Source organism: Pseudopodoces humilis, chromosome 17, assembly GCF_049639895.1.
Source record: "Pseudopodoces humilis isolate 2021_Gansu_Grassland_sample_001 chromosome 17, ASM4963989v1, whole genome shotgun sequence".
NCBI lineage: Eukaryota > Metazoa > Chordata > Aves > Passeriformes > Paridae > Pseudopodoces > Pseudopodoces humilis.
The window spans coordinates 13,731,851-13,746,197 of record NC_142216.1 but is presented as its reverse complement, the minus strand read 5'-3'; the positions used below and the strand labels follow the sequence as shown (position 1 = coordinate 13,746,197).

The window sequence follows — 14,347 nt, the reverse complement described above, 5'->3', positions numbered from 1 at the left end:
ATTTTGATCTACAAGGGAGATCATCTTCTCCATCTCACCCCCAAGAAAGCCAACAGTATTTAACCTGCACTTGGAAGAAATCTGAAAGAGAAATGAGCTCTTTAAGCTCTGCTTGCTTTACATTAAACATATTTACTACTAGGCAACTGATGGCTCTGCTCCTCCCCTCGCCTCACTAGAAGTGTCCTTAATTCTCTGGAACGAATACTTAAGTCTTTCTGCTGCTGGGCAGAGCATTTATTTTCCATTTCTCTGTAGAAGCCATCAGAAGCACCAATGAGACTTTTAACTTGATTGCCTTGCATCTATATTTGACAGTTTTTAAGCCATCCTGGGGCAGGCAGGTTGTCACTTCTTACACTGGGACTGTTTTCCAGGAGCACTGAGGAAGAGAAACACAAGGTAAAGGAGTGGGAGATGCAGCCAAGAAATCTGGAGACCACTCTGCCTCAGCTGCAATAGGACTGTGTGACCAGGTCCATCAGTATATTGAATTAATAAACTTCATTCACTGATTAATGTCAAGCAAAAAAAGTACAGAGCTATGTATTGTCAGGATATTTGCTTTAATTTAAAAAAAACCCAAGAAAACAAGGAAAAACAGAAACAAAGATTGGTTAAAAGGCATTTCAAATAATAATAATAATAATAATAATAATAATAATAATAATTTTATGATCTATGCAAGGGACATCTAAAAGGCAATTTGCTATGGTTTTGTGTAATTAACTCTTCCTTTGCAATAGTGAAAATATAACATGAGTTGCTCATAGTATCTCTAAATGTAACAGATGTCAAAGAAATTTTTCTTTTCTATCCAGGTTATGACTTAGAAAAGTTCCAGGGGAAAGGTATCAGAATATGAGACTGCCCTGAAGGCCAGCATTATTGATCCTCAGCATTCTAATAAAATCATAATTTAGGTTACCCCGCTCTGCCTGTTTCCCATAATTTCAATGGGGGATGGTGTCACTGTCCATTGCTTAAAGCTCAGCTGCCATCACATTAGAAACATATTAATTAGGAAATTAACTAATTTCCTTTAGCTAATGCCCACTTGTTCAGAGCTGTGACCCTGAGCAGTGTGCAGCCCTTTCCCACTGCTCACCCCAAGACATCCCTGCCTGCACTGGAGCTGCTGAGCATTTCCAGCAGGTTCCACTCGAGTGCCACGAGCCTCTGACAAGGGGTAACACCTTGCAACACCACAACGTTCCTCCAGGTTTGATGCAGTTTGACTCTGGAAGATCCCACAGATCACACTCAAGCAAAGAGAACTTGGGGACAGCTCTGGATTTCATGATAAACACGTATGTGGGAATATGCTTGATCAGGCACAGTGCATATCCAAGTTACTCTAGTAACTGCTGTAAGCACTCAGGAAGTCTCTGCAAAAATCCATTTTAACGGTGTCACTCACTGGAAAAGCTCTCCTGCAGTTTAGTGACACAGCCTTGCTCCTCAAGGTACAAATCTGTCAACACCAGACTTTTTTGTGGGCTCTCCAGCATGCTCACCTGCTTCTCTGAAGGAAACCACTTACTAATTGGAATTATTTCCTAGGCTGGGGTGAAGTTACCTAATTCAAGTGAGGGATCAGTAGCAGTAGCCCTGTGGAAGTTCATCTTTAATATACCTAAAATTTTTAGTCACAGGACAAAAATTCAGAAGTAATACTGATGAGAAGCGACATTTTCCTTTTGACTTCACTGTCATTCCTTCACTTTTGAGTGACATCCCTGCTCACATTTCATTACTTTTTTATCTCAAGCATTAAATGTCAGAAAATAAATAATTAAGATCTGGGGACATATTCTGAAAATAACTTTATTAATTCTCCCATTTAGTATCAATAGGAATGCTCAGTTCAGAAATCAGAAACATTATATACAACTTGCTAGGAGTTTTTAAAACTGCAGTGCTTAATCTCAGAAATTCTGACAGAAATCCTTTATGAGTAGGGGAAACTGTAACTATAAAACTTGAATAAATAGACGAAGTCTTCAATGGAAGGCACACGTGTTAAATCCCCCCATTTCTGCTGAATAAATATTTCCCTTTACAAAGCATCTCATACTTTAAAATTTCCTTGCAGTAAACATTTTTAAACAGTTAAAAAAGATCTTAGAAATTTCATGGTAACTGGAGACACAAATACTGGTCAAAGGTGACAGATTTCACTTAGCATATTCCTTGTGTATGGAAGACTGAAAGATTAAAAGGAATGGGGATATAATTAGATTGTAATAAGCATTGTCTTAATTGTATTAAAAAAAAAAAACTTTCACGTGGAATGGAAATATCAAAAATTTTAGGAGACATTTCAGTTTATCCAAAAAGTCTTCTGAGTGATATTTCATTGCAAATTAACCCTTTTGATTAAGTATATGAACTGTTATGTTAAAAGTTATGTTTGTAATTAAGGGTGGGTCTGAGTGATTTTAATTCACCTTTAATTCACCAAAGCAATCAAAATCGTTATGGAATATACAACAAAAGATTCCAATGATAAATCAGCCAACATCCATTCAGCCTTCACAAACACCATGACCTTGACTTTGATACCCTGTTCTCTTAATATGGCAGGTTTTCTCCATTCTAAATCAATATTTCTGACATTTTTGGAGAAAAAAAATGTTTCAAACATTCACAATGAAGATATCTATGGACTGATTTCATGATAAAGAATCAATTAATAATGATCCAAGGGAGACAGTAACAAAAAAGCAGTTTTATCCCTATTCCAAAGCCAATAAAAAGATGAATTGTATCTAAATTCTGTGTCACTCTACTCCCCCCACCCTGATTCAGCTATTAGCAATGCCACATGACAACAGTCTTAACCTTCATTTCAGAATCCTAACAAATCCCTCTCATGCAGGGATTTTCTGTCTTAAATCTAAAACACCTTTTCAATTGTTTTTAAAACAGGCAAAGGCTTTTGCATTTAGCATTGCTACTGCTTTTCCTGCTATAAAATTACTCTTAAAAAAAAGGATTAATCAAAATCATTTTAACAAAATCATTCACTTTTCAACAGCAAATAATGATTCATGACCTCCTGTTTACCACAATAACTTTATGATCCAAATGGATGGGATTCTACAGTTTAAAAATAAAATGCAGAAGGGGAAGAGAAACACCCTTTTTTTATAGATGTACTTAACTCTGAAAGCACTATTACCCACTGTAGGATTGAATGCTGTAATGCTAATTCCTCTTAGTTTGAGAGGTAAGTCATTTGTAACCCAGTGCACACACACCTCGCCTTGCTTGATGAAATGGAAAGCAGTCAGATCAGTTTATATTCAAACTGTGGATGGCAACATGCTGCATTAGGGACTGAGTTCTACTCTCTGGAATTCCCAGTGGTTAAAACAAAAAGTCAGTTCTCTCATCTGTACTAATGTGCCTCTGTTTTTAGGAGAATCAGCATCTTCTGGGACATTTAAGGGTTTGTGTTTGTACATGCTGAATTTACAAAAATAGCTTCAGTGCTATTCTTGAGGAGCTCCTTCCACAAGAAACTCAGCAATGCCTTTTGATTCCCAACAATTGGAAAATCACAGTATCTGAAGCAGCACTACTTTCAAATCAATAAGACACCATATCCAGGCAAAAAATGCTATTCCTAAACAGATGTTTTTTTTGTTAATTTGTACTTTTGGATAATTGTCCTCTTCATATTGCTTCTAACTTAAAATCACAACCTAGCAACCTGGTAATATTTTTCACTACAAGCTGATTTAGTTTTTTAATTAAAAATAATGGTTTTAATCACAATTACACCATTATATTTACTTCTTAGATACCAAAGTTATTATCCCTACTAATTCTCTTCAGAACAGGGACTGCACCTTGAACCACTGTGGTTCTTTAGCTCAGTTATTCAATGCTATGAAGAAGTATTTGAAGGAAAATTAAAACATATATGGTCTAGATGAATTATGAGTCTTACTTATTTTTCAAACTCTTGAATAACTTTAGACTTCCAACATCTACCTAAAAAAATACTCATCTGAAAGTCTATAGACAGAGAAGAAATTAGTCTTTATTTGGGTTCATGTAAAAACATACTGAAATGTTAGAAGTGTTTATACTTTTCAAATATATAAACAATTAACTATTACCTCATGTAGTTCAATTTACCCTAATCAAGCCAGAATATTTAAAAAGAAATATCTAAACCTTTTCTCACAGCTATTTTGATGGTATCTTGTTTTACAGTGTTTTTAAAGCATTTTTATTGATGCTGAGTTTGATCAAGCTGCTTTGCACTGGATTGTTAAAAACTGCAAACAGAAACTAAAAATACAGGGGGATTAGGAAAAAAGCAATAAACCTAGATGTTTGTTTGTGAAAATGATGGCTCCCTAGTTCCAGAATGCAGGACACCCATGGCCTTGGAAGAGGTGCTGTGGAACAGAGGAAGTGCAAGTGAGAACTTGGGACTTTGCTTTGCAAACCATGTTTGAAAACCCAGGAACTGTTTGACACTTGAACATCTGGGACTCGTTGCCCAGCTTCCAAAACCCACAGAGCCACCACAAGAAAATCCATCCCAGATGTCAGACACCACTCATGGGCCACACAAATGGCTGATCACAGTAAGGCAGGACTAAAAATATTTTTAAGTGTAGTAGAGTGAGAGGGAAAAAGGCTTTACATGGATAAGCAGACAGCCATGTCTCCCCTGCCTAAATTTTCATTAAGGATAATGTTCTGATCCTTGCCACAGCAAAGCCTTCGTGAAAGCAAACTTGCTACTTTTCCATGAAAACTGCTAAACTGTTTAAGAGAGGTACTTTTTTTGGAGTGAAATATTTAAGTGTGCAGTGCTCAGGGTCAGCTCTCAGAGATGAAAATCCTCAGGGAACAGCTGGGCCATGATAATCCTGTTAGTGAATGAAGAGGGGATGATGACAAACACAGCAACCTTAATATATCACATCCTGCTTTTCCTTTGGTTTTCAGCAGCAGGGCTCTGAACTGCTGATTAATGAGACCCCAGCACTGCTTTGTCTCCATCTAGCTCAGCATGGATGTGTTTGGAAGACAACTGACAGCCTGAGATGGACAGCAATATGTCAATCAACACTACATCTCCAAAAACACGGCAGTAGAAAGTGCTGGAAATTGTAGAAATCTACTCAGTTACAATTTCTTGGAAGCTATGAATCAGATAATGGTGACCTCAGGACCAATTATTTTCATTTTCAACATGAAGAGATGAACATGGACTAAAACATCAGACTCAAATGCCTTTAAGAATACTCAAGTTTGTATTCAGCTCTTACATTTCAGTAAGCCAAATTATGTTTGTAATTTCTTTGGGCAAATGAGATATATCTTATGATGATTTCTGTTGGACAGCAAACTTTACTTCTTTTTGTATGTATAGAAAAGCTGTATGTAAAATGAAATAGGCTGAGGCTACACACAGGAATAATCTCCAGAAGCATCGTTACCCTACTGAGCATTTCATAAGCAGGTCAGAACAGGGATGGAAAGAAAGAAGGAACAAGAGAAAAGAGTTGGATAACATAAATTTTGTAAAAACTTTCTTCAATAAGAATGGCTCATGATACCTTGTAACGTGCTCTGAACAAGTCCCCATATTCATTCCTTAAGATCTGTTAAAAAACTGTCTAAGTAAGGGTTTTTAGTGAAAGAAGGATGTATCAATATTCAGCATCAGTGTGAATTCATCCTCAGTGAGTAGTTACTGCACAAGAGAGAACTGACAGCTTAAAGAGAAGGTTTTCAATAGTTTCATTTTTCCCTGAAGCCCTAAATAGATCACACAGCAAAACCCTGAACTGACACCTCAGAGGTGCTACAGAGACCATTTTTTCCTTTTTATTTCTGACATTAATATTTTTAATACAACGTTAAACTAAGAAAATATTGAGTTGAGAATTTCAAAAGCATCAAATATCTTAGGAAGACAAGTCTCTAACTTCTAATGCATCCTACTGTTAATTTGATACTAAATTGGCAAGAAGCTGCAATAAAAAACAAAAAACCCTTTACAAAGCTCTGCATCCGAAATATTATTCCACAGAGTTTGCAGCAGTCGGGCAAAACACATTTGACTTTATTTGCATCTTCAAGCATGAAAGATTATGTGAAACTGATACTGAAGATGCAAGAATGATACCTTAAGAATTTATAAGCAAGAATGCAAGTGATCAAGAAAAAGGAATATGAACAGCAGGTCTCAAAAGGATGGATGGTATTGTTCTCTTTTGTTTTTCTTTTTTAATTAGTATACTATATATATATATATATGTACATACACATTATTTTCTCAAGATCCAGTTCTACCTTTCTATCTCTATACAATCCACACCACTGACCTTTCACAAGCATTCCTGTATCTTTGTTGTTTTGTTTCCAGCAACACCGTGTAATTCACTCACTTGCTGAAGCTCTGCTTGACACCACAGGGTACAAAATAATACAGAAAATATTATCTGCAGGAGAAGATTGGCTCTGGGAATACTGCTATGAACAGCATAATCGGCTCTGCCCTTTCAAAAGTTAGATCAGCTCCCTGATTGATTACCCTCCCTCCCTTTTTGTGGTCTTTTAAGAGTTCAAGAATTGGCCAGAAAATCAATATAACTCATGTAGAAGCTCCTCCAAAAGGAGAAAAAAAAGAAATGTGGTTTTAGTTTGGGAAACTATTCACCAGTATCTTCTGGGTGCACTTTTGAAGTACCAGACAAAATGCAGGAAGTTTAGCTGAAAACATGCTCATTAAATTTTTGGGCTAGAAAGGAAAGAAATAAGGTCATGTTCCACAAATATCCTGTAAAAAGAGAAAGAAAAAAGCTACTCAAGTGTTCTGACACTGAGCTGTGACATGTTTCAATCATTTACAGGAAGCCCTCAGCAAAGAATGCAAACAGGAAAGTTCTTCCTCATGAATAAGCTCGCCTTTCAGCCAAAAAAGATCCCCAGCTGCCCCCTGTAAATTCTGCAAACGAAAAGGAATTCTGTTTCTAAACTCCTTGAAAGACAAACCACTCTCACTATACATAAATCTACACAGAATGCTTCCTTCCAAGTATTCATGATGAGCTACCTTGCTCGGCTACAATAAAATTAAGTGGATGCCTATTGTAGTTCTGGATTCCACAGAAACCATTTAGAAAGTTTACTCATCCCTGATCCACAAAAGTAGCTGGGATATTTCAGTTTTCAGCACAGGAATTTGCAAAGTTACAAACCAGAACCAGAAATCCCAAGCAAGAGTCGTCTACCTAGTACAAAATCTGGGGACTCTACAGCCAAGAGATTTTATTCAGAAGCCTTGGAGGTGAAATAAAAGATGACAAAGATGAAGCAACCAACAAAGCACCTCAATAGCAAATGTAGCTGGGATAGATAAGAAGCATCAGGTTTCCAGGAAGAATTTTATTTATCAGATATTTACCAAGACCTCACACCTTCACTGAAGCACAGAGATATTTGACTAGGTGAGCATTTATTTATCTGAGTGATGAGTACATTTCCTTGGCTTTGATTATAAAATGTAACATGATGTAACATATGTTTCCAAAATTCCACCCTATAAGGAAGATTTCTACCTTTTGAGTCTTTCTGTGTTTGAATGATGGAAGTGGAAATGTGAATGATGTGCAGTGAGTGACAGAAATAATTGAGAATCTCTCAGGTTGCCTCACAAGATACCTGCTGCTCCTCTGCTTTGCTGAAGAGGCAGAGGAGGAACAACTCAAACTCCAATGAATGCTTGGCACCATGTACCCAAAAGGCTGCATCATGTGAAATTCCCTTCCAGGTGTAAAAACAGTGGGATAACTGTGTGATACAGGTGATGGACTGGAATCTTCACATTCAGGAACAGCCAACATCTCGAACATTTTTGGTCATGTCATCATATATATATTACCAACATATTTCTATATCAGCAGTAATGAAAAGTGGTCATGACCTAAATATTCTATGCATTTTTCAAATAAAATGAAAAAAATGTGTTCCTCCCTCCTCAGAGAGTGCAATCTAAATTTCTGTCATCATTGTTAGAGGGCTTTTTTATGCCTTGATACGTTATAAACTGTTACATATTAATTTTAAGTTAGAAATCCATTGGAAAAGTCTAACATATCTAGCTCCTTCTAAATTGCTCTTTGTCAGATACGATGACTTTCCACTGCCTCCTCCCACACACTTTCCATCTCTCCTGAAAATTGCCTCATCTTTGAATCATTACTGTTGTAATTACAAGTGAAATCAGTAGTCTAGGAAAAAAAAATCTTTGACACAAAGAGCATTATCATGGGACAAAAATATCTTGCTATATCCAAAGATAACACAATGCCACATTATTAATGTTTCTATTGATTATTGAGTCCATGCTAAGGTAAAGAATCTAATCTTTACATTTTACTTGAGGTATTCCATCCAACTGATAGAAAATATGAACCTGTCTAAAAGCTGGAAAGGTCATCCCACAGCACTTGGGGGGAAAGATTTTTAGTAAACAATTTTTTATTTAAACCAGAGGTGGAATATGGTCCACATAGTGTTCACCTTTAAAGGGAGAGTATTTAAAGTATTTACCTAGTGAGTGTGAATTTGTTTGGATGTTTCAGAGTGGCTCAATACCCACATTGACAACCCATTGTTCTGAAAATACAGAACACATAGATTAATCTCCCTGGCTGGATAAATTATCAATTCTACTTCCAGCAGTGCCATTGGATTCTTAAAGGGAATGACAGTCCAACTCTTAAGGTAGGCCATTGAAAATAAAGCCATTAGAAGGAATGCTTCCTCTTAAGCTCATTTAAAAGGAGACTGGAAGAGAGCTCAGAGAATTCAATGATTTCTGGTGAGCCTGCTGCCCCAGGGCAGGATGAATCTCTGTTATCCCTGACAAGTGTTTTCTAAAGGGTCACTAAAAACTCCATTGATGAGGAATTCACAACTTGCTTGGACAACCTCCTTCAGTTTTTCATTTACTGGTAACATGTTTTTCCCTAACACAAATATCTTGTACTGTAACTTAAACTTCTTAATTGTCCTGGACACAGAGCTCTTTCCTTTTCCTGTACATTTTTATGCATCTGAAAATATTAGGTTAGTTTCCACCACAAAGGGGACTGAATCCTAGCTTTTTAAAAATCTTTTTCCTTTATTCAAGGAAAACAGGAGACAAGATACAGAGCTAATACAGATTTCCAAACTCCTTTACTAAGGAACTTCTGAAATTTTGGCAGTTTTAGTACAAAGGCCAAGGACTCAGTGGGGGGAAATTGCTGATCCCCAACTCTGGAGTTAGATTGCAGAAAGCAGTACCAAGGCCAGAACAGTGTGAGGTTTATGGCTGGACTCAATGATCTTAAGGGTCTTTTCTAAGCTGAATGAACCTAATCAGAGCCTGAAGAGATGGACTCATCACCTGTTTATGTTTTGCCAAGCAGGTGGAGGTTCAGCTTCAGTGTCTGCACCAGGGGCTCATTTGCATCAAAAAATAATACAAAAAAAGAATGTAAAATATAAGAACTGTCTGCAACAGAGTACCCATATTACCAAACAGCCTCGAGTGCAATCTTTTCCCACTTTCTGTCTGAAAAGGAGTGCTTAACCTGCATCTAATGGAGGACATGAGCAGACAAGAGCAAGGCTTGGGAATACGACAGGCAGCCACAAAGAAAACCTCATATATCACCTTCTGGTCAGAGCTCACCTTAAAAGATCCATCTGCAGACATTTAAATTATACTTGTAAATATTTAGGATTAAATCCTGCTTTCACTGGTCTCCCACTGGGTTTTTACCAATAACTTCATAAGAGTCCATGCTCCAGGGATATGAATTACAGATGGAATGACACTTCTGAAATGGTATTTCTGACTGTTTCATAAGATCTCCATATATATCACACTGTCCTTGGAATACTATCTTAACAGTTTATATGCAGAACATCCTCTGCAAGCATTTAAAAACAACAGTTTTAAACATCCAGATATTATTTTCAGTGAAAGTAACAGATCTGTTTTATAACAGCATGCTTTAACAACATTCAGATGATTCAAGGAAAAGCTAAATCCTCCATCTTAAATTTCTGTCATGAAGTGGGTTCAAGATTAACAACTTCTATACCTTTCTTTCACTGTTATTAGTTTTCCAATATTTTTTTCATCTAGATTACCCTCTATTATTTAGTTATAACTTCCTCCATAATTGCAATCAATGAATAGTAATCACTTAATAAACATATCCTGACAGGTCTATTTTTGCACTGGGAAAAGATTAATTTTCCTTATCACCACTCCAGTAAGCAATTTCTTTTCTTACCTGAAGTAGCAAAGTGAACTGAAGTTCTGCTCTGCTTCAAACAGCAGCTGAGCAAGACCAGACACCCACTCCTTTCTCCTTTATATTATTTGGATGTAGATTTATCAAAATCTGTGTAACTTGGAACATGCATGCATTTGTATTTGCATTGATTCTTACACATAATTCTATTGCACACAAGGAAAATCTGATTTGCACAAACACTGTGCTAACACTGAGCTCACATTGCTGTTCTGGGAGGATTTTCTGAGTGCTTTTCTTAAACCAGGTAATGCAGAGAGGAAAAATGCAGTTCTAGTGAAACTTTTGAGCTTAGATACTCAACAATGAAATGACAAGGAGTGTGCATTCTGTCAAGCATCTATAAAAGCCTAATTTGATATTAAATAGAATAAAATATCCTGAATGAACTTGGATACCTGCAGGTTGCTATGATGATTTCTTTTCCATTGCCATGTAAATATAGCACAAAGAAACTGGCAAAGAAACACAAACAAAAGAAAGTGGTTTGTATATAGAAATCCCCTTTTCTTTCTCACAGATCAATTTGTTCTAAGTGGACTTGGCCTAAAGTGACTGGAATCAAAGCAAGTTTTTCTGCTAACTTCACTTCAGACTAGCTGCAGCAAAAATGGAAATTCAGAGTAAATAACCTCTCCTACAGGATTTGCATTTTCTGCCTTAGGACAAAAATTTGTGGCATCTCTTTAGGCAGACACACCTCAGTAATTCTGACATTAAATGGTGTGACAAACTTTCAGCTGAAAATGAAACCATAAAGGCAGTTCTCTAAATGACAGTGAGTTTCTGTAAAATTTAAGTGCACTTTAGTTCTTCACACCAATGTTTAAAACATCTTGAGCAACTCATCATTGTACCAAAGTATCAATTCACTCTAAGCACAGATTTTCCAGTGGTAACTTCTAGAAATTTTGTACCAATACTGACAAAAATCCCTTTTACCATCCTTTTCCTCTGAACTCTGTGTTTCAGCTCCATGTAACATGAAGCACTGGGATCACACTGAGTTGTCCCTCTGAACTCAATCCAATTCCTGGCATCAGCCTTTGTGCTTTTGTAAATGGCCTCAGGACACGACCATGGGAAAATTCCTACCAATACAGGCCTGTCACAAGAATATCTGCATGCAACAGACAACTTCTGACTGCACAAATTTCATCCATGATAACTAGAAGGGCATACCTGGATTTTCTGCACTAGTCTCATCTTTGCCACAGGCAGGACCACATTAAGTTTCAAGGAAATCTGTGTAATACACACCAAACAAAAAAAGCTTACGCATATTTTAATCACTTTAGAAGTATCACCCTTCCTCTGGAAAGAATTGATTATATACATCAATAATAAGGAAGATACCTAGTTCAAAGCTCTGGAAATTAGACTTAAGATCTCACTTCAGAGTTCACTAGTTCAGCTTGCAATTTTCAGCATACTTTTGAGATCTTGGTAAAAGGCATCTTTTTGTCTGCACAGTAATGAAGACTTTACATACACTAATTACTTCTAAACATTGGCACATTACTAAGAGATTATAAAGCAAAACAAATTTTGTGCGAAGCATCAACTTCTGAAATAAGCAATTATTACAGAATTTAATGAAAAAATTACATACTAGGCATTTTGTAAAGATCTGGGAAGAACTTTGAAAACAAAATGCCTGGATTAATCTAGCAGAGGTATGTTGATATGATGGAAGTCTGAAAGCAATTATGAAAAAACACTCTGTATCTGTGCTGGTCACAAAGTGTTCAGTCATAAAAGCTTTGATTTAAATCATATTAGCACAGTGTGGTGGAATCATGCAGCACCACAACATCAAAGGAAATGCCCTGAAAATATGTATCAATTTTTCTTTTTTTTTTTTTTTAAATCTCTCCAATAGGAGTATACTTTTAGTTTCCAACTCATGTGTGTATTGGAAATGCTTTGTATATCCAAAGAGAAATCAGAGGGGAATGAAAAAGAAAAACAGCTTGAGGGATGCAAGAATCTCACCATACGTTTAAGTAAAGAAATAACAATTCACTTGTAATAGGACTGTCCCATTAGGGTCCCTGACTGCCATGAAAATCTCAAGTGACCTACTCTTTTCTTTCTTAATTTCACCACCTTGAGATAATGAAAGCAACGTGGCTTTGGATTTGGACTCACCAGATTTCTTCAAAGGCATACTTCACAGTTCTCCAAAAATTCTCTGGAGAAAAGCACACTTGCCTGAACCTCACAGTCTCAGTAGAGGGGATACTCCTGTTTCAGATAAATCTGCTCAGACTTCTCAGAAGGGATGTGATCACTGAGAATTTCCCATTTTTGATTATAGCTCAGAGAAAATAACAGTTTTCTCCTTTGTTTTGAGTAACTTTTCAAAACAATCCGAATAGACTGCCTGACTGCTTGTAGAGACAAAATAAAGAATTTCACTTAGGAACAATTCATTCCTCTTCAGAGTAAATTTTCAGGCATGGTAATTAAGAGGATAGAACATCATTGCTTTGTGTAAGGATGACCTTTTTGAACTTCCCAGGCTGACAAAGCCCAGCTGGGACTGGACTGATACCATCCATAGTACCATGTATTGTATTTGTTCATATCACACATGGTACCATTTGTTACATCTTTACTTACTAATGTGGAATTAGTTGTTGTGTTGTTTTTGTTTTTGTTTTTTTTCTCCATAAACTGGTTCGTTACTGATTTGAGATGATTCCAAGGGCCTATCTGCATTTTCCCCCAACAGAGTTTGAGTCAGGGTTAATATCTGAGAGCACCTGGGTCCTTAAGGGAACAGCCCATTACAGCCCACGACAGCAACTATGTCTCTACGATTTATGAAAAGAAAGCAATATGTGCCTGTTTCGGTGCCTGTCGTTTGCCTACCAATGGTGCAGTGCTCCCCATTCCAGCCCTCTCTGCATTCACACTTCCCATCTTTACAAGTCCCGTGCTCCGTGCAGCGGGGGTGGCACACGCGCTGGTCACAGCCCGCTCCTGTCCAGCCCTCCTCGCAGCGACAGGCCCCGCCGATGCACACGCCGTGGGTGCCACAGTCCACGGAGCACACTTCTAGGAGAGAGAACAGCAGTCACAGCCAGTTCTAGGAGAGACAACAGCAGTCACAGCCAGTTCTAGGAGAGACAACAGCAGTCACAGCCAGCCTCGAGGGAAGGGGAGCGCTCAAAACACCTCTGCTCAAAACTGCAGCCTCTCGAAAGCTGGCCTCTCACGTTCTGACGAAAACCGGCATTTAGATTAAAAGCAAACTAAATTAAAAGTAGTTTTGATGCCTTAAGGTTTTAGGCTTTATATTTTTCAAGCCCTGTATGCATTAGTACATAATTCTAAATTCCATATAAAGTGGAATGTCTACTGTTGACACATTCTGGTCAGATGAAACAATTCCTCTAGGCCTGAAACTCAAGGACACACTACAGCCTCAGGCCCTGAAGAGTATTATCAAAAGTGAATTTGTGGGGAGCAAACTGGGGGTAAATAACTTCATTACCTGAAGGTGTAATTGGAGAATTAACCCCTGATATGTAAATGAACCAAACTTAAAATTGTTTGAAAAACTCGTGCCCATCATCCAGCTTGGGTGTAGCCCCTCAGAGGATTTTGAGTGCCCAAGGTGTATCTATAGAAGGTCTTTAATAAATACCCACTCTATTCTCTTAACCTTGTCTAGCCTCTGCTCTAGGTAGCCACTCCAAGGCAGTTTATAAAAGTCTGCTGATGTGCACCGGACAGAGCTGCAGAGCTGCATCCTCCAGGCTGATCCAAACGTGTCAGAGGTGCTGTCCCCAACAGCAGGGGAGGGGAGCAGGCGGCTCTGCTTCACTCCAACCTGGACCTCGCTGATCTTGACAGATATTGATCTGCTGAGAATTGAGACTGAAACTCACCTAAAACTCATTTGGCAGAGAATGGCAGCAATTCGTGGTCATTTAGAATGATGGGTAAAAGTCACTTTCAAGGGAGAGATTTTGGACTCCTATTACTAA

General features: G+C 37.6%; 1 protein-coding gene across 5 annotated transcripts in view; it reads right to left on the bottom strand.

Annotated features, from left to right (window-relative positions):
- The window catches only part of TENM2 (teneurin transmembrane protein 2), a 619,855-nt gene that overhangs the window by 62,002 nt on the left and 543,506 nt on the right, over positions 1–14,347 (bottom strand). For all 5 annotated transcript variants that reach the window (XM_088063463.1, XM_088063464.1, XM_088063465.1 and 2 more), the window contains one exon: positions 13,227–13,412. In XM_088063463.1, the coding sequence (XP_087919589.1) occupies positions 13,227–13,412 (186 nt within the window). The remainder of the gene's footprint in view (positions 1–13,226; positions 13,413–14,347) is intronic.